The sequence below is a fragment of the Apteryx rowi genome, unplaced genomic scaffold, assembly GCF_003343035.1.
Source record: "Apteryx rowi isolate R43461 unplaced genomic scaffold, aptRow1 scaffold_820, whole genome shotgun sequence".
NCBI lineage: Eukaryota > Metazoa > Chordata > Aves > Apterygiformes > Apterygidae > Apteryx > Apteryx rowi.
This window is the reverse complement of record NW_020451117.1, coordinates 244,314-268,160: the sequence shown is the minus strand read 5'-3', so window position 1 is coordinate 268,160 and position 23,847 is coordinate 244,314. Positions and strand designations below refer to the sequence as shown.

The following is a 23,847-nucleotide window of genomic DNA, read 5'->3' as shown; positions in this document are numbered from 1 at the left end:
CCTGATAATCTGGAAAATGTATCACCTGATGTTTTTATTGTGATAAATACCTCCCTTCAGCTCCTGATGCCATACAACTTCTTAATGTTTGTCACCAGTGTCTAAGGTATAGAAGAAAGACAGGCCTTAATTGTAAATTTACACGTGCTTTATTGCCAGTGCAATGGCATGAACACATTTAACAGGATTGTCATTCCAGTTAATTATGCTGATTCTGACATGCACCTATCACAGCTGAAATTGATAGTGCCTTTCGACCAGTTAGTAGCATCAAAATAAGCTGTATCTTTCTCGCTAAGGTTAAGCATGTTCGGTGCCAGAGGACGGCAGGAAAAAGAATCCCTGCACGCTAAGTATGTGCCACTAGCTAAATAGCAAAACCTCCTTTTAAGAGAAATGTAGATAGCTCAAAACCAGCACATGTTCTGCATTTCTACTATGTGTCCTCCAGCCTCAGCCCACCTGCCCTGGGCAAAGACGACAATCCTCATTACACCTAATAGTAAGCAATACCTTCCCAGCCCCTTGGAAACTCTTGGCCTTGTTTACAGCATGTAACACCAGGCACCCAAACAGATGGTAACACTTATTAAAGATATTAAAGCAGAAGAAAAGACAGCAGAAAAGGAGGCAACTATTAGGAAACACTTTGTGGCAAGCGAAAAAACATTTTCTATGTTTTCCCTGCAGCAGGAGTCTGAGTCTCTGAGTTCTAGGCTGAAGGAAATGGGGGAAATCTTGCAATCAACAGCAAACCACAAACCGATATTAAATGAGAGTAAAACACCATCCTCACCTTCAGCAGCATTATCATGGCTCAGATCAAAACCTCAATTTAAAACCTCATACCAAAAAGGCAGATAGAAATGTTGGGAAACAGTTTATCCTCCCTTCCCGCCCACATGACCCAGTATAAATATTTTAGGGCATTCCAGAAGGGAAATGGAGGTACATATACCTTATATATACACCTAGTTGACAAGAATAATGTTTTAGGATTGTCTGAATTGGAGCAAGGGAGGGAGGGAGGGAAGGAAGAACAGAAGGAGGGAAGGAAGAAGGGAGGGAGAGAGGTAAGAGAGAGAAGGGAGGAAGGGAGGGAGGAAAGGAGGAAAGAAGGGAGGAAAAGAAGAAGAGAGGAAGAGAGGAAGGAAGGAAGGAAGCAAGCAAGCAAAATAATGCATGCTTTTATAGAAAACAAAAAATCTTCAGTTATTCATTTTCTATCAAGTGACTCATGTTGTAGCTTTTAAAGAAAAGCAAGCATTCATGTACACAGAGTTACATTAAAAAAAGCATAAAAGCATGGATGGTGGGATCCAAGCTTGAGTAAACAATGCAGAAATCCGGAAGAAGGGACCAAAAAAGAACAACAACTCTTTTGGATGGTCCTGTGAAATGTAACTTGGACACTTCACGCATCACAGCAATTTCAATGGGAAAGAAGGAGATATCCCCACAGGAGTCACAGCAAAACATGCCGGCATCTAGGCTTCTCCCTTCTCTGCCCCATTGCCCTGCTTCCATGCAGCCTGGGCAGCAGACTTGCCTCCGCTGCCCACTGCCCTGCAGCCAGTGTCCTTGGTGATGGTAGCAACACTGGCCAGCCAAGCTCCTGCACGATTGCTCCTCTCCTTGCCCCATGCCAGCCTTGCCCTGTTGACCGCCTAACCTGGATAAAAGCAATGRAAGGGCTTCACTGTGAGCCCAGGCTGGAGAACACAAAGCTCAAAAGGTTTTGAAAATTGGGTAGACTATTGGAGCACCAGTGAAGAGATCCGGAGGAGCTGGTCTCATAGATGTGGGTGGGCATCTGGGAAACATACAGATGAGGCTTTTTTAAAAATTGATTAAAAGAAAAGTCTAAGCTGCACACAAGGAGGAACTCCTTTTTCCCCTTTCTCCTAATAAGAACTTTTGCAACATCTCACCTTTGGAGTGTGGCCAGAATTCGTTTTGCTGGTAAAGAAAAAGTAGTATTTTCAGTAGTAGTCTGGCTAAGTACATTTACTCCTCCTTACCATTAAATGGATCTTCACATGTGATGTCTAAAGGAATGTCCTTGAGATTTGTCCGACAGGATCTTTGGAGCGGACTGAGGTGCTGCTTTTGGACAAATTAACATCAAGCAGGTATGCTTCAAGACAGGGCCGCTGACAGACTTCATTCCTTTCTCTCTTTTCTCTTTGAGCTCAGATATTATTTGCTCCATGGATAGTGACTTTGGAGCTACTTCCACAGTCCTTTCTCTGACAAACTCCCCATTGAAACTGGTAGGCCTTTTATGTAGCAGCAGAGTAGCAGGACCTAACCTTTTGGGATGAAAGAGAATTATCTATTCGAGATGTGCTGGCATTTTTTACTTTAGATATTTTACTACAATAAGAAAAGGCCTGCCCTCTGAGAATGACATGATAAAGCTTAGATTATTTAATCTCCATTTAAATGTAGATCATTTGTTTTTCAAAGCATGATATTTATTCCTTGCCCTGGAGAATGCCTAGAAAAGAACAAAGCTGAATTTATGGCTCAAACTGGACTCTATTACATTTCATGCTGCTGCTCCAAAGTAATATGGAACTTCACTAAATGAAAGACCTGCTTTAAGGAAAAAAACATGAGAAAAGATGTCTCGTTCTCATAAATCCCCAAAGACACACCCACGCACCCATATATCACTCTGCTCATTTAACTTGGACACTTCAGACATTTGAGCATGCAAGGTAGCTACCAAAGATGCTTTACAGAGGAGAATAGCTATTTGAATTTTTGGTATGAAGCAACAGCTTTCTTTTCCCTCTGGGGTTACACACTTGGTGCAAACGCCAGGGGTACAGAGGAGCAGGGACATGGCAGAGCGGCACAGCGACCACCGCATCACGTGGCTGAAAGGCACACGCTGCCCGCGAGGAAGGGGCAACGTTCCTCTAGTCTCCGCTCAGCAAGCATACACCTGAATGCACTTAATATTTCTCAGCTCTTCCATTCATCTGCGGGTCATCTTTTGGGTCTCTAAGAGGAAAGGAATTTTATGAAATAAAGATCTAAGGGCTTAAAATGTATGTGGGGGGGGGGGGAGCGTGACAAACCTCACAGCCCATGTGAAAGGCTGTTTTGCTTCTAGACCAAAGGGGAGGAGGCCTGATCCTGCCCCCATGCTAGATGAGCAGATATCCTGCAGGCAAGAAAAGCTGGCAACAGGCTGAAATCGTGGTGAGAGTTGAAAAGCTTGTTTTTCTATATGCACAACAAACCAGAATTGTTGACAGAAAAGCAAAAGAACATCTGCTCGTGCTGATCTATGAAAGCTTTCCCTGGCTCCATTAACCTCCCTTCTTTCTCTGTCTTTTTTTTTTTGCTGAAAATTATCATTTAAAATGTTGGAAGCTTTCATTTCTCTATTAATCAGATTAAATCTCCTTAGCCGCAGTTAAAATACTCTGCGAGGTGCTTCGACCGAAAGATCATCTGCCTTGCAATTAGAACTCATTTTTAATATGACAGGGAGGAAATAGAGAACCAAAGCTTTAGAATCAATATAACTATAAATTACATGGAAAAGGAAACGGTAGCATCCTAGCTTGGAACAACAGATTTATTATCAAAGTGGTTAGCATTGTATCAATAAAGTATGTAAGTTTTATAAACAAAGAGAGAAAGAGACACACAGAGAGAAATCAATGTTAACATGGGCTCACTGTTGCTTTTACATTTGTGGTAACTAATTTTCACTTATTATTTTAAAATGTAAAATATCACACTGAAAAATGGTTTATGACTCAGAAGCCCATGCCTGCTGTATTTTCTAAGGCAAAACTCCACTGATTTTAATGAATAAGGTCTGCAGAATAGGGTCCCATTATGTATTCTCCATTTAAACCTGATTAAGACTGGTTACTGCTCAGCCTTCTCCATTCCCTTGGTCTGAATGGGATCATAGCTAAGGTGGCAGCTAAGATTTTAATTTAAACCTCAATGACTTGCATTCATTTTGAGTCACACACTAGACAGGGTGAGCAAAATTGTCCTTTCTGGTAGCAGCAAATATTTCAAATGCATCATCTTCTCCTTTCACAGGCAGATTCCCCTCTGTTAGCTCACATATACAGTAGAAAAAAACTCAAGTATGTGCCCAGAAAATTGCCTGTTAGGTTTCTATTGCTTTCAGCAAACAGCCTGCCCTGCTCTATTCCCACTGAAAAGCAGAGGGGAAATTGTTGCACGTTGTCGGATATGGAGTTAACAGTTGGGGCCTGATCCAGAGCCCATGGAAATGGGCATGTCTCTGTCTGTGTCAGGCCCAGCGAAAGTGGGAGTTCGACTTATACGGTTGACTAGTCTCAAAACACATCACAGTGTTCAGAAAGGGGATTATATGGAGATTACCTGGATTCCTAGTGTCTCTCATCTGATTTGCTATCAAACTGTTACATTAAAGAAGTCTCAGCAGAATTTTCTGTATTTTTTGTATATCATGTTCTTTATATGCTTTGCTTAGGCAGTCAGAACCTTGGGATGAGAAAGGTATGATCTGAACAGAGAAAAGTTTTCTTTACTGATGGGTTATCAGGCTCAATGAGCCTAATCTTCTGAGTTGCAGATCTGTGGCTCTCAGGCAAGCCAAATCTCCCCCCCACCCGGCCACAGTAGGTCCTGCTCAAAGCTGATGTAAACATGGGGTGACAGTGCAAGCCTCTGCTAACTTTAAACCTTTCAGCCTGTGAGCTGGCTTGAAAGAAGCTAGCATAATGCCTCATTAAATGAATCTAAGTTCTGGGGGGAAAATACATATTCACATGGATAAAGACACTGCATGTCTCTAGCAAAGTGTGAGCTGAGGTGTGGCATTCCTCAACCTTTTCTGATGAAAGGATAGGTTCTCTCAGCCTGTTTTTGTGTCACCCTCCATTTCCATGATCATTGCTTGCACTCCTAGCACTGTCAGGAATACAAAAATAAAGTACACAGGGAAAAAATGTAATAAATTGCAAACTCCACAGGGTCCTATTTACCTCCAATACCCACCTCCATGTCTAAACATATTGTTCATGCTAATACTGTTTGCTGGAAGGAGTGCTCCTCCAAGATAACATTTCCGCACAGTGAAATATGCATGGCTCTTCGATGGCTCGGCTCTCAGATGGGATCACCTTTCAGTTTCTAGACAGTGCTTTTTTTTTTACCTATTTCTTCTTTTTTTTCTCCCAGCACAGCATGAGGAACACAACACCACCCCAACCAATGCATTTTGTTTTATGATCCATCTGTCCCCAGAACCGTGCGTGAATGTTGAATCCACTGACATAACAGAGCAATGCTGCAGGGATTTTATTTCTTGCAAAATAGACTAGTCTGCTTAAAATCTCCATCTTTGCTGGGGGCTGGAGGGAATATTTCACAACTATGCTAAGAAAATCAATCTAGACTTGGATGGTATTTCCTCTGTAACTGATGTTTTGCATGGGAGTTAGCTGAGGCTCCCTAGTAAACCAGCCTTGATGCAAAGGCAAGAAAAAGCTTTCTTTCATTGGTACAGAGGAGTTTCAGTTAAAACTGTATAGAAATCCTTGTCCTTGTAGCATAGTCCCTTCCAGAAACTTCACCTTCTTATGAAGACAGTGAAAAGTCTGGACAAGTGGTTATTTTCTGAGACYCTTACCTCACTCCTCCTATGTGCTCGCCCTGATTTGTCCCCAGATGGAGTCTGTGATTTACACAGATATGCTTTGCACCTGAATACTCATGGTGTGCAGTGGAGGAGGGATCCCCACCCCCATTTCTACTGCCAGCCCCATCCTCACCCCCATCTCTTTTCATTACTTAAAGAACCTGGTCTCCTGTGTTTTCTCTGCTCTTTATTCCATGTCACCGGAGCTGAGTGACTGCTGAAGATGAGAGGGGATGAAGAGTGTGAAGAGGGAAGTTTCTGCCTTTGGTCTGAGTCTGACGGGGAATGATGAAAAACACGTGGGCTATGAAAAAGTCCAGTCCAACTTTCTGTTTACTGAGCTCCCTAGAAACGTCAACGTCTGTCACCAAGTAACCCCTAAAAGGGACACCCCCTTGCTACAGGACCCTGATGGCAGGTCCCATCCCTCTTCTCCAAGCACAGCCTGGAGCTGAGGGGTGTTGACAGAGAGAAAGGGAGGTTATCCGGGATTTGGTGATAGGTGTATTAATAGACAAAGCAGATCAGACGTGATACCCCTTGCTCATCTGGGTGATGCCACTGTGGGATGAGCGAGCAGGGCCACAGCCTCCCAGCCACCTCGCATAAAGCAGGCCGGGTGGCAGGGCCTCGCCGGCGCCCCCCGGACCCCACTCTCAGGCAGGGGGCCCATTGCCCTGCTCCCCACAGGGTCCCATCCCGCCTGCCCCTGGGGGCAGCTGGGAACCCCCCTGCCCGCCCCCGCCTTGGAGAGGGCACTGAGGGGAACAGCCCCCGAGTGGGGGGGGGGGCCGGGGCCCCTCTGCCCCCCCCGAAGGATGTCTCCACTTCACCTCTGGCTCTGCCCCAGCGCAGGTCTGCCCTCGGTGCCCGCGGTCCTCCCCCAGGCAGCGCTCCCAGCGCCGGGACCAGGCTGGCGGCAGGCGCCGCCGCCCCACCGCCCCGCCACCGCCCAGATCGCGCCCGCCCCGCCTGGCACCGCCCGCCGCGGCCACTGCGCCAGGCGCTCCGCTCCCCTCCGCACCCCCCTCCCGGAAAGTCTGTGTTCCCTTTCCTTCCAGCCTGCTGGCTTTAGCTATCGCCGGCTCGGCGCAGTGCGAGCCGTTTGCCAGCGCACGTACTTTATGTGCAGACCTGAGCCGTGCGCGCCGCGCTGTATTTATTGACCGTCGGCTCTTGCGCTATTTACCGAGCGGCCCTCGGGAAGTGCGTGGGAACGAGCCCTCCCGGGCCGCGCGCGGACCCGCGCCCACGGCCACAGCCGGCGCGGCACGTCCGCTCCGCGCCCGCGGCGCTGGGCCGCCTCCGCGGGGCTCTGCGTTATCGCAGCGCGCACAACGAATTTTCGTTGTGTGAGTCATTTGCCGAAGAGCAAAACCGAGGACGGCTGTGAATGCAATCAATCCCTACAAAATACGTTAAGCGAAACATTCAATTAAAGCACATATTTCCTTGGGCTTTTTTTAATTTATTTTTTAATAATCGGTAGCATATTACTTTCTTTTTCTCCTCGCGGAGAGTGGCCTACAACCAAGGGTATGTTGAAATTAGGAAATATATTTATATATGTATGCGCAAATCCAGGCGTATCGGGTGCAGATAACAAGGGCATCGCTAGGGAAGCTGGGGCTGAAACACGGGGTAGGGCTGTCAGGGTCCCTCCGGATCCCGACCGCTCTAACACTTCCTACAACTGTTGCCAACGAAACGCTCCATGAGTCCATGTATTTTCCTAATACCTCTGGTTCCCGCTGACTTCACCACATCTTAGACCTATGTCAGCACAGGTAAAAGAGTTTGCAGCTGAGCTTGCCTTCAGGTTCTCTATCTGCCCCGGATGCTAGCTCCTCTCCGGGCTCGTTTGGGCTTGTCTTTGTTTATATTTGATTTTTGTTGTTGTTGTTGTTGCTGCTTTTACTTTCTTGAGCCGTGAGAATTTTGCGACACGTTGAGTTTGTGTTTATAAACTGGGCTCCCGAAAAAGATATGCTCTGGTTATTGGTTTCACCGTAGTAGAGGTTGATCACTGCTCGGCCACATTTTTATAAGAATCAATAGTCCTGATTTACCTTTACGAGATATACACCTTCAAGGTAAGTAGATCGGAAAGCCAAAATAATTGTAAAAGTAATGGCTGAAACATTCTCCATGTGGAACAAATGCTTGAAATATGTCACTGCCCTATAAAAATAGCACGGAAGCATTTTTCTGGGCCAAATTCTGCTCGTGTTACTGAAATGTGTAGTCCTTTTGAAGTTATATGGCAAATAGGGCTCCTCACATGATCAAAATCAACAGAGTTTGCCCCCGAATTCTTAGGCACAAGGAAAGACTTTTTTTTTTCCCTAAAACTCCCATTGATTTCAATGGTCTTTCTGAGCCTGAAACAGGAGTAACTGTGACCTGTAATATTTTATGACACATAAGCCATAAAAGAATAATGTTAACAGTGAAAGTCGGCCAAGTAGTGTGCCTGGGGGAGAAAAGGAATGTTTGCCTTGGAAGGGGAGAGAGAGAAAAAGAGAGAAATAGAGAGAGGCGGTGAGAAAGCAAAAGGGAGAGAAGAGGAAAGAAAGAAAGAAAGAAAGAAAGAAAGAAAGAAAGAAAGAAAGAAAGAAAGAAAGATTTAACTTTATATTTTATTATTCGCTTAAATATGATTCAATTAATCATTTATGTATTCCCTTTACATAGTTACCTATTTACTGAGATCTCGAGCTAATTGCCAAGCGAAAACAAACAAGAAACGTTGTTCCTGTGCTTAGGTGGAAAAATATTCTGAAACGACTGTTTCCTCCCCAACCCCTCCAAAAAACTGCATCGGCGGCCGGCGGCGGAGCCGCGCCCCCGCGCCGCGCTCCCGCCCCGCGGGCGCTCCGCGGGCGGCCGCGGGGCCCGGACCCGGGCTCGGCCGGAGGCTCCCCGGGGCCCGGCCGGGAGCGCAGCGCCCTTCGTGCCCGGCTCCGCACGGCTCCCCCGACATCGGCGCGGTGCGGCGGGGGTAACTCCTGCGAAGCAATTTGCTGGGGAAAACCTTCTCGATTTTATAGCCCGAACGTGAGCTGCCATTAGAGAGATGCTAATAAATCCCTATTAAGCATGCATTTATGCAGTGATTGCGTGAACTTTGGCCCTGAAGAGTCCCTGCAATTAGCAGCACTGTCCATCGCTTTTCGCCCACATTACTCTCTATTCTTTTCCCCCCAAAGGATGCAGAGGAGACTATTGCCCCACGGCTCTGCCAGCGCCTCCAAGCGCTCCCCCGCGCCTCCGTGTCGCTGACGGAGAGAAAGCCCCGAACATGCCTCCCTTTGCCCCGGGAGTCGGTCCCCGGGGGCCCCTGTGGAAAGGCAGGATCCCCTGCGGGAGGGTTTATTTCCCGCACCGCCGGGTACCTCTTGCCGGGGGGACCCGCGTTTGTGCCGGCTTCGGATGCGGCGCGGGTGCGGGGTGAGCTCCGCGGGCTGGGGCAGCGCTCGCTGCCTCCTCAAAGCAGCGCAAAGTGGTTAAGCTCCAGCAAACATTGCTGAGCAAAAATGAGAGGAAATTTGCGCCTGCCGGGGAGACAGCGAGAGGGACGGAGAGAGGGATGACTCTGTAACTGTTGCCTTTACCAAGGCTCTGAGATTAACCACTGGGACTTATTCTAAAGTGACCCATCACTGAATTCATTTCTGCTTGAACTTTCGGTGAACCTGAGATTAAAGAGGGGAGAGCAGCTAAGCAGTTTGTTGTTAGCTGCCTTTTCAACAGCCCTTTCAGACTGAGTAAATATTGATCGGTTTCAATCTGATTGCCCCAGAGGAAAACACCAAAGCATCTCAATAGCCTCCAAAGTAAACTTTAAAGGTGAACAGCAGAAATGGCCTTAAGAATGATAGGAAGATACTAAAGTCCGCTTGACAATTGGACACAGTTTGGTTTGGGGGGGGGGGTGTTCTTCATTTTTTTCCCCTGAGACTCTGGAGAGAAATAGAAAAAGCTGGTGTAAAAACAAAAGGATCCCTACAAACTGAAGTGCAAATGAGCCTCTCCGTCAGGCCAAAGCATGCTCTGGTTCTTAGAGATATTTTTGTGTTAGAAACTCTCACATGTGAAGCAACTAGAAATTTTCATTCCTTACCCCCACAGTCCCTGCTCTGAGGGGTTGATCATATCGAAATAATGATAACAATAACAAAATAAGCCATGATAAGCGGGTTTGGGGTATTTTTGCTGGAATCGATTGGGGCTGCGAAAAAGATAAACTGAGGTTTCGGCTTGGAAGGAGACAAGATTCTTTGCCGATGAATCGCTCACCGCAGATTGACGCACTGACAAGTGTCTTGTCTTTCGCATTTAGGCTATAATTTATGGCTGCTCTTTCTAACACATTAAGTCAACACCGGGGGAGCCGGGTTGCAGATCCGGATTCCGGCAATGTTTAGATCCAGATTTCGATATTGAAATGCCCTCATTGGCATGCAAATGACACTTTAACACATCCAAGTCTCTGGAAGAAGGCCATCTGTTTTGCTTTGTGGCTTTACACTAATAAACAAAAGGTAAAGTATATGGCAGGCGAGGAAATGAAAGAAATCGAGGCATTCGCGGGAGCCTTTGGAGACAGCCCTGCTCCTTTGCAAGATAGCTCGGCTCTTGATATGGCCGCCGCGCCTTGCAAGTCAGGGCTTGTCTCTTTCGACACTGAAGTGCAGAAAATTTCGTTGACTCTCTGCGGATCCCGCAAAGCAAAGCCTCCATAGGCAGCCGAGCCTCGGGAAAAGCAGGGCAGCGCTCCCCTGCAGATGTGCCGGGGAAAGGAGACGTTATGCGCGTTTGGGATAAAATTCAAGAGGCAGCAGTGACTCGAGACACCCCCGTGCAGCTGAACGTGTCTATGCTCCGTTCTGGGACCGGTCTCTCTACACACCCGCCTCCTCTCTCCCCGACCCAGTGTTCATTTGACACCTCTTGGGGATGGCTGATATTTACCTGCGAGAACTTGCTCTTTTTGGCAAAAAGAAAATGGGGGGGGGGAGGAGCGGGGGAAGGATGGGATGGGAGTTTGCCAGAAACACACTGCCAGGCACCTGGGAGCCATCTCCCACCTTTCCAGCCGATCAGGCCCTGGAAGTGGCAGCCTGGAGGGGAAGGAGAGGGAAGCAGGACCAGCTTAGTGTCCAGGCTAATTAAATGTGCAGCCCTTAGCGAGGGGCCTGCGATGTGAGGAAAGACTGGCTGAAGACAGTTTCTGCTTTTGAATTGTGCTCTGTTTATAAAAGTGTCAACATCCATCTCGAGGTGAAAAGGTTAGCACTTGACCCAGGAAGTTCTCGTGTGTGTGCTTCAAAAATAGATCTGTATCATAAATTCCTCGCTGCTACAGTGGAGGGAGAGGAGGGCTTATATTTTCTAAAAATAATATTATTCGAGCATAGAAAAGGAAGAAGGTTGTGTTATGAATCAGACTGGACAGCCCGAGCTCTGAGTCCGGCAAAAAAAAAAAAAAAAGGAGTAATTTTGGGAGGTTCTTCCTCCCTTTCTCCCTTAGAAAGGCCCCATCAGAAGAAAATAATGGAAACTAAACTGCTGAGCCGAGTCGGTGACTCATCGGTGACGTCATGCAGAGGTACGCACACAAGGGATACCTGAAAGTTGAATATATTTATTACAGACATTATAAGGACCCGTAAATTCTGCCCTGGATTCCTTCAGTCCCAGAATCGCAGCGCCTTTGATGATTGTACAGAAAACGAGGAAGATAGTTCGCTCACACACGACAACTGATAGAACTCAGTGTACCTGGAGTACAGCAAAGCACTGTGCATCATGCAAACTTCCAGACACGAATCACATAAAATATACATTCATTTGGCCAGTCGTCACATTTACGATTAGGTTGAAAAGACATCGAGTTTAAAGGAGGGTTAATACGAAAATAGGAAGAGGTGAGGTCTTTGGGACAGTTATACCCTTCGGTTCTATATAATCCAGCACAGACTTCTGGCGGGAGGGGGAAGGGAAAGCACACCGGGTAAGGTTTACAAAACCTAGTGCAATTTAAGCCTTGTTTGTCACACTTAAAGAAATAGCGCTACTCTTTGAGGTATCTGCTTGAGCTTAACACGTTTAACTTGATACGGTTGTCTGTTTTAACAATATAAAATTGGATCCAGTTTTGCGAATGCACCCATCCTGCTTAACCTGATAATCTAAACGTCATTTCTAGAAAAATTTGTAAAAAGATAAAATCTCTCGGACAAAGTATTTACAAGCAACAAACTCATAGACGCGAACAAATAATACATTAAATTAAAGGATGAAAGTCCTATAAGTCGTGTAAACACTTCCAATAGTGCATCTCTTCGTGAGGTTATGTACCCTAGATAGCCTGTCTTTCACTCAGGGGAAACTCAAAGAAACGTCCTTGCAATGGAGGAGACAGACCCTTACGCATGTGCCAACGCACCTCCTCCAGCAAAAGGGGAGCAGAGAGAAAATGTCCTCTTGGCCCCGAGGCCCGGGGGTCGCGGGGCGCGGAGTGGGGCGCCCGCGGGCGCTCGGGACGGGCGGCTGCCGCGACGGGGAGGGCGTTTGGGGCACCGGGGCTCTGAAAGAGACCAACCAGCCAACACACACACACAACAGCGTTAAATCGGTTCGAGCTACGGTAGGGAGGCGGCTTGGGAGTCGGGGGTCCAAGCCGGGGGGGGAGGACGGGACTCAGGCGCGTCTCAGTTTGAGGTAGCAAGAGTGTCTGAGGTAGAGGAGGCTGGCGAGGCAGTGCAGGGCGACGAGCAGGACTTCTCTGACGACTCCTCCGCTTTCTCCTCGCATCCCGTGGGGGTGGCGGGAGAGATGGGTAGCAGCCCCTCCTTCTCTCTTTTCTTTTGCTTCATCCTCCGGTTCTGGAACCAGATCTTGACCTGCGTCTCGTTGAGTTGCAGGGAGGCTGCAATCTCCACCCTCCTGGCCCTGGTCAGGTACTTGTTGAAATGAAACTCTTTCTCCAGTTCTGTGAGCTGCTTGGTGGTGAAATTAGTTCTGACTGTGTTGGGCTGCCCAACGAAGCCGTACTCGCCAGCCTTTCCTGCAAAAGTGGACATTCAGCATTAAGTAAGCGCAAATGATTTATAGTCGACATAATCAATATGTCCACACCGGCTAAGCGATAGGGAGCAAGAACTTCTTAGGATAAGAGAGAAGCCCCGGCAGGGTGAGTGATGGAGTGCGAGGTGCTAAACCGGAGTCAGCCTCTAGTGTCAGAGGAAACTTGATAAGTGGTTTATGAATTACAAGAAATATGACCGCGGGAGGGGGGGCAGGCACAAGCAGCGCTGACTTGGAGCGTAGCGGGCAGACGGCTGCGGCTGCTCTCGGAGGTCGCGGGCGCTTTACCTGCAAAGCAAGCGGACGGGACACCTGTGCGCTGCCGGCCGCGGGGGCTGCGCTTGGCCTCGCCGTGGCTTTACCGACGGCAGAGAGAGAAACGAGCTCGTCCCCCTGCCCGGCCCGTCCGCCCTGAGGCCGGGGACTGACCTGTTTTGGGTGGGTTTCTCTTCACTTTCATCCAGTCAAAGGTCTGCGCGGGAGGCGAGGTCTCCGCGGACGAGGAGCGGGCGTTTTCCTGGTGGCTGGAGTGGAGAGGAGACAGGGCATGGTTGTAGGCGCCCAGCGGCAGGCTCTGCTGCTCCTGTCCGTAGGGGGGGTGCACGTACTGAGCGGGCCCCCCTGCGTAGCCCTGGTGCGGGTGCTGCGCGGCGGCGGAGGCGGAGAGGCTGCCCGAGTACACCGCGGGCGCGCAGGGGGGGAAGCCCGCGCCCAGCTCCGCGTCCTGCCCGAGGGGGTAGGGGCTGTACGCCGCGCCGAAGCCCTGCGCGCCGTACGTCGGGCCGCAGCCGGCGTGCGAGTAGGAGACCCCCAGGCCGCCGTGGGGCTGGTAGGCGGCGGGCTGGGCCGGGGGGTGGTGGTGGCGGTGGGGGCTGATCTGCACCCCGCGGCCCACGAGGAAGCGGTCCTCCCCGCTGCAGCTGCCGGCGCTGACGGCGCAGGGCTGGAAAGTTGTAATCCCGTGGTCGGGGTGGTAGGCGCGGCCGGCGCAGCCCCCCGCCTCGCCGCCGAGGACCGGGTACTCGAGGAAGGAGCTCATCCTCGCCGCGTCCCTCTGTCACGCCGCCGCCGGGTCTTCAACGTCCTGCGGGGCCGCGCCAACTTTCCCACTTCCTCCATGGGGCCGGGAGGAAAATGACACGAAGGTACAGCGAGCGGGGAGGCACGTGGGGGGCGGCAGCCAATGGCTGCGGCGCCTGCGGGACTTTCCCGGCTCCTGCCGCTGATAGATCGCCGCGTCGGGGGCATTTAAACGCCGAGCCCGCCCGCCGGGAGGGAAAAGCAGCGGAGAACCTGGCGGCTGCGCCCGTGCCCCGGAGCCCACCGGCCGTCCCCTCGAGGGTGAGTGATGCCGCAGCGTCCCCGCCGACGGTGCCCCGGCGCCTACCCTGCTGTCGGCGCTGTCAGGCCGGCGGTCGGCACTCCCGACCCCCTTCCCGCCCCTCCCGGGCATGAGCCGCGGGGGGGTGGCTGGACCCGCGGCACGGGGGAGTCTGGGGCAGGCGCTGAGAGCATCAGCCCTGGGGACGGGGACCGGCCCGTGGATGGGGACGGGGACTCCCGCTGCTGCTGCCCGGCCGCAGAGCCCAGCGCGACGCGACGCCAAGAGTTAAAGGGGCTTGTCCAGCCGCATCACCAGGCGGCCGCGGACATTAGCATGGAAATGAGGCGCTTTTGGGACTGACGCTGGCGGGGCCGGGGGCCCGTCTGCCGGCGCCGCTGCCGCCCCGCACGCCCCGAGGCCCGGGCGGGGGGAGGCTGCCCGGGGGGCGCAGGTCGCGGCCCGCCAGCCCGGGGCCGGGGCTGCGGAGCGGCGGGGAGGCGCAGCGCCTGCCGCCCTGTCCCCTTTGTCCCCGCTCCGCCACCCGGGCTGGCAGTGGCGGGAGGTGGCAGATGGCCAATGGCAGAGGCGGCCCCGGGACCCTTGGGAACCGCACTGAACATCGACTGAAACTTCCCTCTCCTCCCCTCCCCAAAAAAGGGTCCGTGGATAGAAAAGGAGGAAGGGCGGCTGGGAATTGGGTTGCGACCTCATATTCGCTTTACGTATGCAGAAGAAAAAAGGGGAGGTATAGATCGGGCATCCATCCGTCCCAGGGCACCTATCCATCTGTAGGGAGAGGGGACGGCACCAGCAAGCCGATTTCAGCACCCTTCAAAGAGGCGTCCTGCGAAATGTTAACCTAGGGGAGAGATAGACAGAAAGCAATATTCCCCACCGCCAGCAGCAACCCCATGAGGAGCTGCCTTCTGTACTTTTGCAGGTGCATTTCCAAACGGATCGTACATCGCTGTGTTCTCGTGCTTGATTGTTGCTTCTCTTCTGAAGCCCCAAAAGCTCCTCTACCCCGCCACCTCTCCCTGCTCACAAACACACACACACACACACACACACACACCCGCAAGCTCCTCCCATCTCCACTACAGCATCCTCTCCTGGGTGCAAGGCTCTCCTACTACTATTAGGTCAGCCCTTATCCCATTCCATCTCCAAGGCCTCTCCGCAGCCAGCAAAAACTGAAGGACTGTTTATTCATATGCCTTTAGTATTTCTATTTGCTTTCCTTTACTGCGCAGGCACAAATGGGTAAGAGCTCTCTGGAAAGGTTCAGTTTCTTAAACTCCAGAGGGGACGTGGCAGGGAGGAGTAGCAACAACACTCCAGAGGTATTTATGGAATTACACTGCACCTTTTTTGGCCGTGGTAACGGATGTAAACACATATATTTCATTATTGTAAAACAGTTGTGATAAATACTGCATAAGGCAGAGAAAAAGGCAGGCCACTGGGACTGTTTACTAATAAAAGAGCTGGCGTCTTYTCAGGGCTTTTTTACAACAGCTGGCCAAGAAAAATTTATATTTTACTATAAGTAGATCTGGTTTACCCCTAAATCCCGCCAAATTACAACACCTCTCTTACAGCCTCCTGCATCMCGGAATCTTCTCTTTTTTTTTTCTCCCTCTCTCTCGTTTTTTCGTGCCGTTCTGCCATTGTTCAGCCGTGCCTTTTGTTACATTGCCTCTCTCGCAGTGCTTCGGACTTTTCCTGCCAACACTGTGCGTGGGGGCAACAAAATAAGGAGGGCCAGAGCAGAGAGAAAAATCCCCCTCCACCTCCGGCCGAGCGGAGCTGCCCCCTCTCCGCGCCCAGAGGCGCCCGGCGCCCGGAGGGCCCCTCTCCCCGTCGAGCCCCCTTCGTCGTTCGCTCCGGGCCGGGGTGCAGAAAGCACCGTTTCCTGTCCAGAGCCGGGAGCAACGGGGGCAATTCCGGTGCTTAAGGCTTTTTCGCGGGAGATCTCGCATCCCCCCCACCTCCAGTGCCCCCGCTGTGGCCCCAGAGCTCACTGGGAGAGGCTTAGGCGACTCCTGATTCCTGAATCGCCCGATTTGTTTAAATTGAGTGTGAGAAAAGTTTAAATCTCATAGTGTATTTTTCTCTTTCTTTCCTTCCTTCCTTCCTTCCTTCCTTCCTTCCTTCCTTCTTTTTTTAGCGTTGTCAGTATCCAGAGATCTGGGCACAAAATAAATCCCAACCCATACGCGCACATTGCAATCCAATTTAAGCCAGTGCCACAGGAGTTAAAATACCGGTGAGGCTGCTTGCTTTCCGCAGAGCCGGGGCTGGAGCAGAGAGAAGGACAAGAAGCAGGGCCGAGGTTTCGCCGCGTCCGCAGCTCAGCCAAGCTGTTGTTTTAAAAGAGCAATAAAAATGAATTATGACTAAACGCCTTCTCACTTAATGGTTTTAGACGGGGATCCCCAGCCCGGCAAATACGTAAGAGGATTTTTATTTGTGCATGTGTTCCTGCAATTGATCTCTTTGATGACATTCTCATTCATAGAAAGAGTTTGATTTATGACTTTCGGAAGAATTGCGTCCAGCCCTTCCAGCTATAACCCACGCAGCTCCGCTCCACAACGTGTTGCAGAGCTGGCAGACGACACTCCTCGCACGGGCGGGCAGCGAAGTGCCTTCCCCAGCCCCGCGCTCAGCTGCGCTCTCGTATGTACAGGCACACTCACACTCACACTCACACACACACACACACACACACGCAGAGGGACCAGCGATCCCTGGGGCCCCGCTCGCCCCCGGAGCGGGGAGCCCCCGGCTCGCATCTGTTGCTCGGCTTTAGCCCGCCAGACGCGGCTCACCCTGCGCCCCGGGCTCCGGCAATGCCGCTCAGCCAGTCGCAGGCAATTTGCTGGAGATTTTTTACACCCATCTTTGCTGCCTCAAGCAAAGAGTTGGGGAGCCCCGAGGAAATTTCAGCTCAGAAAGTAAGAGTTCCCCCTTTTCGTTATCAGCCATTCTCTTCGCAATCGGGTTTAAAGAGAAAATATCTTGCGCTGTGTCCGCGCACTTCCCCTCAAAAGAACTGAGTGGAGGGTACGATTCTCCCTAATGCTTTTTTCATGCTTTTATGACACCTTTTTTATTTAACAGGCAGTAACTTTATTTTCCTCTCTTTTTAGGGCTGTTTTCTTGGACCACTCAGCACGTGAGCACTAATCAAACGCATTCTCTGTGAGCTTTTATATTTTTAAGATATGCTTCCTGAAACAATTTGTTGGCTGCTAAGCACTGCATTCTAGAAAAATAGGGGGGGTGGTTTCGAAAAGAGCCCTTCGTGTATGTAACAGGCTAGTTTCTGCAGGAAGCACTTTTCCTACCGACTCTAGCTTATGTTTGTCTGCAAGAAAAAAGTGCGCGTTTATGCTTTCGTTACAGTTCAGAATATGCAAGCTTTGTATCGACACGGAGATAACATGCTGCATTTATATATTAAAAGGAAGAAGTAGCCATTTAAGTTGTGAAAGGTTTTAGTTTGTTTTGTTTCTTGTGAGAACCCTTGCAATAAAGAATTTGAACGTGTTTTTTCTCTCTAATAAGTGTACTAAATTGCCAAAAGGGGAGAGATCATAGTCAGAATGTTGGATTTTGATTATTAGTAAATTAATAATAGAAGGGAGGGGGAGAAATACCCGTTATGTTATCAGTCTTGAAAGGAGAAAAAGGGAAAGAGAAAGGGAGAAAGAAAAAAAGAGAAAGCTCCTTGTAGCAAACAAGAATTTATTCTACCAAAAATAATTATGACAACGCATCCTAATGTAATACAAAAATAAAAAGAAAGTGAAGATACAATTCCTATATGATCACTTTCTTACAGACTTCATATATTGCTTTCATAGAAGGACCTAGAATGTGGCTAGGTTAAAATTGAACACAACTAAAACTTCATAAAAAACGGTAAAATGGCTCTCAAACACAGCAAAGGGAGGTAATAAACAGAAAATACTAACCGGAAAAATTGGGGGGGGGGGGAATAAAATTAATTCACTGGAAAAATAAAGAAGAAGAATAAGGAGGAGAAGGCAGGACCCTTGAGAGGACGTCTTTAATTTCTCAGTAATTCAGATGCTGCAAGTCAATTGTGGTGAGTGTGTCTGTAAAAAAGTCAAAACTGTCAGCAGAAATGTCTACGGGACTGTCCAGAGATCCTGGCAAACTGGGGGAAACTGCATCTGAAAGCTGTAGACAGGAATCTGCGGAGAAAACGCTAAAGTCCTGTAAAGAAGGGACATCTAGGGCCTCAGGACTGTCATTGTTTAGGCCAGCTGCACAGTTCTGGGCCATTGTTGAGAGGCAGTTTTGAACAGTGGGTGACTGATGTTGAAAATGTTTCAGATTTTTCTCATTGCTTGTTAAAGGCGAAACGGGGAAACTTTGGGACTCTCCATTGTGCACATGGGGAGCCTGCTGCTGAGACAGTGCATTCTGCTGGAAAGTGTAACCTTCCCTTTCCAAAAGAGCGCCGGAGACATTGCTGAGGGCTTGCTCAAAGAGCGATTTCTCCTCCTCCTCTTCTTCTGCTGCTTTCTCCGGGTCCTCTAAGCTCTTAAATTTCCCCTCACTGTTTTGGTTCTCCTTGCACTGGGTCTGTCTCTTGTGCTTCATCCTTCTGTTCTGGAACCAGACTTTGACTTGTCTCTCAGTCAAATCCAGCAAAGCTGCAATCTCAACCCTCCTTGGTCTACAGAGATACTTGTTGAAATGAAATTCTTTTTCTAGCTCCAAAAGCTGGGTGTTGGTGTAAGCCGTCCTCAGCCGCCTAGATCCACCGTTACCACTATCGGGGATTTCAAGGGGATCTGTTAAAAAAGAAAAAGAAAAAAAAATAAAAATAAAAAGAAAAAGAAAAAGAAAAAGAAAAAGAAAAAAAAAGAAAAAGAAAAAAAAATAAAAAGAAAAACACCACCACCACACACACACACAGCCCAAAACACCACCACCAGATCAGCAAAAGCAAAAACACACACACGCACACACAAAACAGATAAATGCACAGATTGAATTTCAGCATCCCAAGCACATTGCATCCCGGGGCGGGGAGGGAGTGCTCTCTCCATCTCTCCCTGCATATGTGTCTCTATATCTATATGCCTATATAGCATAAAATAACAACTGCAACAAAATGGCCGCCTTTGGATGCAGTAAACCCATTGTGTTGCACTGCTGAGCGTCCAGTGCTGCGTACCCCTCAGCCACCTCCGTAAAATTATTGCCTCCGGCTCCCCAACCTCCCCACACCAGAGCAAACTTTATATTAGCCATAACACAATTTATAATTAATGCATCAGCTGCTTAGCTGAGCGGGAGCAATCTATCACTCTTCATTACTGTCAAATATCCTAACTCTAGGACAGCGAGACAAGAGAGGTCAGCTCCAACTCAAATAAATCATCCCACATTAAACAAGTTTGGGGAAAGTTTGGGTTTGCGCAGAGCCCCGCCAGCACCTTCCTCGCCTCCCGCCCGCCCCTCAGCCTCTTCCCCAGCGAAGTTGAGGGGATGCGAGAAGCCAATAAAGCGGCACGGAGGGGAAGGCGAAAAGTCTTTGAACTGACCTTTGTGGCTCAGGCAGGCTGGTCCAGCGGCTGAGGCGGAGGCCGAGGCGGGCGGCAGCGCGGATCGCTTGGACGCCTTTTTCTCTTTCATCCAGGGGTACTCCGGGGGCGGCGGGGCGCCGGCGGGGCCCGGGCTGCCGCTGCGGCCGCGGGGGCTCGCCTTGGGGCGGCCGCCGCCGCTGTGGCGCGGGTGGCTGCTTGGGTTCAGGCTGGGGATGGTCTGCTCAAAAGGAGGAGGAATCAGTGTCGAGTGTGAAAGCGTCGAGTTCTTGATTGATGAACTTTGAAATGTATCACCGACAGGGGGAAAAGATGTCAGGCACTCAGCAAGCGATGGCTGACTATTGATAAAACCAATCTCTCGCTCAAATTCGAAATTCATGGCCTTCAACTCGCAGCCCCCGTGGAGAAAAAGTTCCCTCGGATTTAGGGGGCTTGGGGGGGGGAAGGCCCAGGAAAAAGGAGAGAGAGAAGAAAAAAATATATCATAGAAGATCGCTGGTGGGGTGTTTTTTTTCTAATTCACTGATTACAGCCGTATGGGGACCGTGCTACTATTAAACTATTGAATTCATGGAGACAAGGTTGAAATTGGACCGAATTGGCTGTCACATGATTGCCTCTGCCCAATGACAATTTGGGCTTTAATCAAAAGAAGCCACTGTCTGTTTGATTGATCCAAAAAAGTCGGGAAGGAACGCCTCATTGGGGGCCAGAAAGGCTTTATTTACACTTTTTTTAAAGAGGGAAATGATATCTCTAGTATCTATCCCCTTGGCGTCCTAATGTGAAATGATGTGGGGGGGTGCGTGTGCGTGTATATGTTTGTGTGAGAGGCTGCGAGTATGTGTGTGCGTGTGAGTGTGTGTGTGTGTGAGTGTGTGTGGCTGCTTGTCCTGCAGCCTGCTGCCTCCCTCGCCTCCACCCGCACACTCTTCTCTCATTGTTTGGGACTGTCAGGAAAACGCTTTGCACCTCACAAATCATTTAAGCACCTCAATCTGGCGCCTTGAGTCATTAACAAAGTAATCCATTAATCTTCAAAGTTTTGACACCGCCAGGCCCCCACATAAGAAGTTGCACCCAGGCAGGAGTCTGAAGCAGAGAATACTGATTTTTTCCTAGGGAATAGCACTTCCTCCAAAACTAGTTTATTGCTCCCGAGTAAGCCTCGGTGTGTTGCTTTTCTTTCCTTTTTTCTTTTTTGTTTTCTTTCGCTTTTTTTTTTTTTTTTTTGGTTATCGGGTGTACAGTATGGAGAACAATTGGCCGCCGATGCCCGAGCCATTGTTTAACAGGATCTTCCTCAGCAATCTTGCTTCTAGGGGAAGAGTCACATAGGCAGCAGCCCTTGTGCTTCATGACTTCCCTCTCCAGTTGGCTTTCCGGGATTGGACCGTAAAACATACCTTAGGAGTATTTCTCTGGGCGAGCCAAATCGCGAGGCTGCAAAAGCGTCTGGCTGTTGACTCTTAAAAAAAAAAAAAAAAATCCTGTGCCTTAGCTTGCAAACGATACTCCCGTCTGATGGCATAATTTGCTTAATAACCGTAGTAGGCTGGGTCTGGTGAGTACTTTCGATTACCAAGAAATATATGGGCTGGTAGCGGGTTTGTTTTCACAGGGCTAGGCAGAGCAAAATTGCTGCAGGGGTTATAACTTGAGGCACGGCACTCGCCTCCCAAGCCTTGGCTCTCTTTACCGTCGTTTCCATTTGCCCCTGCTAGGGCGAGGCAAGTCCCGAATTTGGATGTTTCGGGCACAATTTTCCAATCAAACAGAGGCGAGCGGGAGAGTGATGACAAGGATGGCCAAAATCATGAGCTCGAGGAGTCCTGTGGCCAGCGGAGCTGCGCCGCCGGCGCGGCCGGGGTCTGCCGTCCGCGGAGCGCAGGCCGGTCGCGGTGTCCGGCGGGCGGGTGCGCGGGCAGAGCGCGGGCGGTGTAGCCGAGCCGGTCTCCGCGTCCTCATGGAGCCAGGCACCATCGCCAGGGCGATGCCTTTCCGTCCCTCTATATTTTCGGAATTGCCATAAAGGGATCGGCAAGCGTCTTCTAAAAAAAAAAAAAAAAAAAAAAAAAAAAAAAAAAAAAGGAAAGAAGGGGGAAAAAAAAGGAGACCCCAAGCACTCAGCGGATCAGTCTACGTCCAGACTGCACGAATTGCATTTAAAAAATCGGTTTTAAGTTAATGCACGCACAAGATGTAGTATATCTGCGAAGGCATTGGAGAGAGGGGGAGGGGAGGGGCTGGGAGGCATTAAATGGGCTTTTTGGTGGTTGCTTGTTTAAATAAAATATAGAACGAGACTTGTCATTTAATCCTTCAAAAGGGATGCCTTACAAATATCGATGCTGTTGGAAAATGCGAGGGGTTTAATTTTCTTGCTTTTAGTCCAAACAAAGCTCTGGTGGTGTCTGCGTGCGATCAATCTTGGCCGCCAAAAGGTTTGACAGCTACTGGCCCTTAAGAACACATTTAAAGCTTCTTGCTCCTTCCAAGATCAAATGTGGCCGAGAAAAGAGGCAGAGCAAGAAACGCAAGTAAACAAGAAAAAAAGCTGCTTTTAAAATATGCTGGCAGAGGACTGTTCTCCTGCCTGTGGGAAGAGCCCGTTTTTATTTTGCTTCTCAGTGCCTACCTTGGGGTCGGGCTTTTCTTTTTCTTTTCTTTAATTTTTTTTTCTGGAAAATATTGGGATTAACAGCAGGATGACAAATAATAAAGAGAGAGGTTTGGACTTTAACCAGGCTTTGTGAGTAAAACCTGTGTGGGTGTCTCTATTCTGCACATTTGTTTCTTGTGGTCAGTCTAATACAAAAACCACCTGGAACAAAACCTTTGGAGAGGGGACACGAAATTCTTGGGCAAATCAATTACTTCTGCCTCCAGAGAGATCTTTTAATCGGTCGAATTTTAAATGCAAAGATACAGATTCTTATATGTAAGGTACAGACTCTGAAAAAGGGGTAGGATATGCTTTCTGAAAAGACGGGGACAAAATCGCCTCTATTTTCCTTCTTCAGAGTGGGAGGGGAATGAAACTCCAAATTCCTTCTCTTTGAACATTTTCGTAAATGTAATTCATGGTGCTAAAGTAGGCACACATTAAGAATTCACCGATTGTACGGTTACCTTTTCTTTTATGTAACGTAACTAATACGAGAGTTGGGGGGGGCTGTTTTGAATTTTAATCGTGCGCTTATTTGAAACGAGCATAGTCTTTGATGATCTTGCATCAGTTACAAAAAATACTTTATTCGCCTACAAAATAACAATCTGTCGGTGGTTCGTATTGGGTGATAATTATGTTTCAATGAAAAATATCAGACTAAATAACCTTTCCCGCAATGGCTACATACCTATATCTCTAATAAACAACATGGTATAAATATATTTGCAGTCCCTTTCTTTGACTGGAAATGTTTTATCTATTTATGCAGAAAAGCTCTAGATAGATTCATGGATGCATGACAATGTTTCAGCATCAGGCAAAGATGGCTCTGGGAACAAGATAAAACCCAAAGATTAATAATATTTCATCACGAGACCAAAATGGCGACATTTTTTCTGTGTTCTAAAAGATACAGATGGTGAACAGCGTGCGTTATTATCTCTACAGCATAGGATTATTATGTCTTTATAAACGTGCACGGGTATATTTTACCTAGTCTATTAAGGTCCATTTTGATTCATCTTTCAAGTTTCAATATAAAAATTACGGACGTTTCGCCTGAAAGGAAGAAAAATCGGATTTAAGCAGACGCCTTTGAGTTTCTGGCTCCCCCCTCGGACGGATGCGGCCCGGGGCCCCCCGCGGGTGCCTGCGGTGCCCGTCTGGAGCCGAAAGCCGCCGGGAAAGCGGCGCTTCCGCGATATTGTCCCCACAGCGCGGCCGCACCCGCGGGAAGCAGGGACCGCAGGCTCCCCTCCCCCGCGGCTGCCCGGCGGCGCGGCCGCCACCAGCAACCCGAAAATAGAAGAGAAAATCGGTTCTTCTACGGAAAATAAAATATATATATAATATATATACCCGGCGGTGGGGGCGGCGGGTCCGGGGGCAGATCCGCTCCTCACGCGGCCCCCAGTCGCGCCCGGCTCTGTCTGCGGGCCCGATCCCCCACCGCGGAGTCCGCTCGGCTCGGCTCCGCGCCCGCGCACGGGTCTCTTCCGAG

General features: G+C 49.3%; 2 protein-coding genes across 2 annotated transcripts; both read right to left on the bottom strand.

Moving 5' to 3' along the window:
- Positions 1-12,384: 12,384 nt before the first annotated feature.
- Positions 12,385-13,799, bottom strand: HOXA1 (homeobox A1). Its single transcript, XM_026089575.1, has 2 exons — positions 13,190-13,799; positions 12,385-12,740 (listed from the first exon to the last, which is right to left on the bottom strand). Exons 1-2 carry the CDS (start codon positions 13,797-13,799, stop codon positions 12,385-12,387), a joined length of 966 nt encoding a protein of 321 aa, XP_025945360.1.
- A 4,351-nt stretch (positions 13,800-18,150) lies between these two features.
- Positions 18,151-20,147, bottom strand: HOXA2 (homeobox A2). The gene is made up of 2 exons (XM_026089574.1): positions 19,673-20,147; positions 18,151-18,916 (listed from the first exon to the last, which is right to left on the bottom strand). Exons 1-2 carry the CDS (start codon positions 20,052-20,054, stop codon positions 18,171-18,173), a joined length of 1,128 nt encoding a protein of 375 aa, XP_025945359.1. The 5' UTR covers positions 20,055-20,147; the 3' UTR covers positions 18,151-18,170.
- Positions 20,148-23,847: the final 3,700 nt, after the last annotated feature.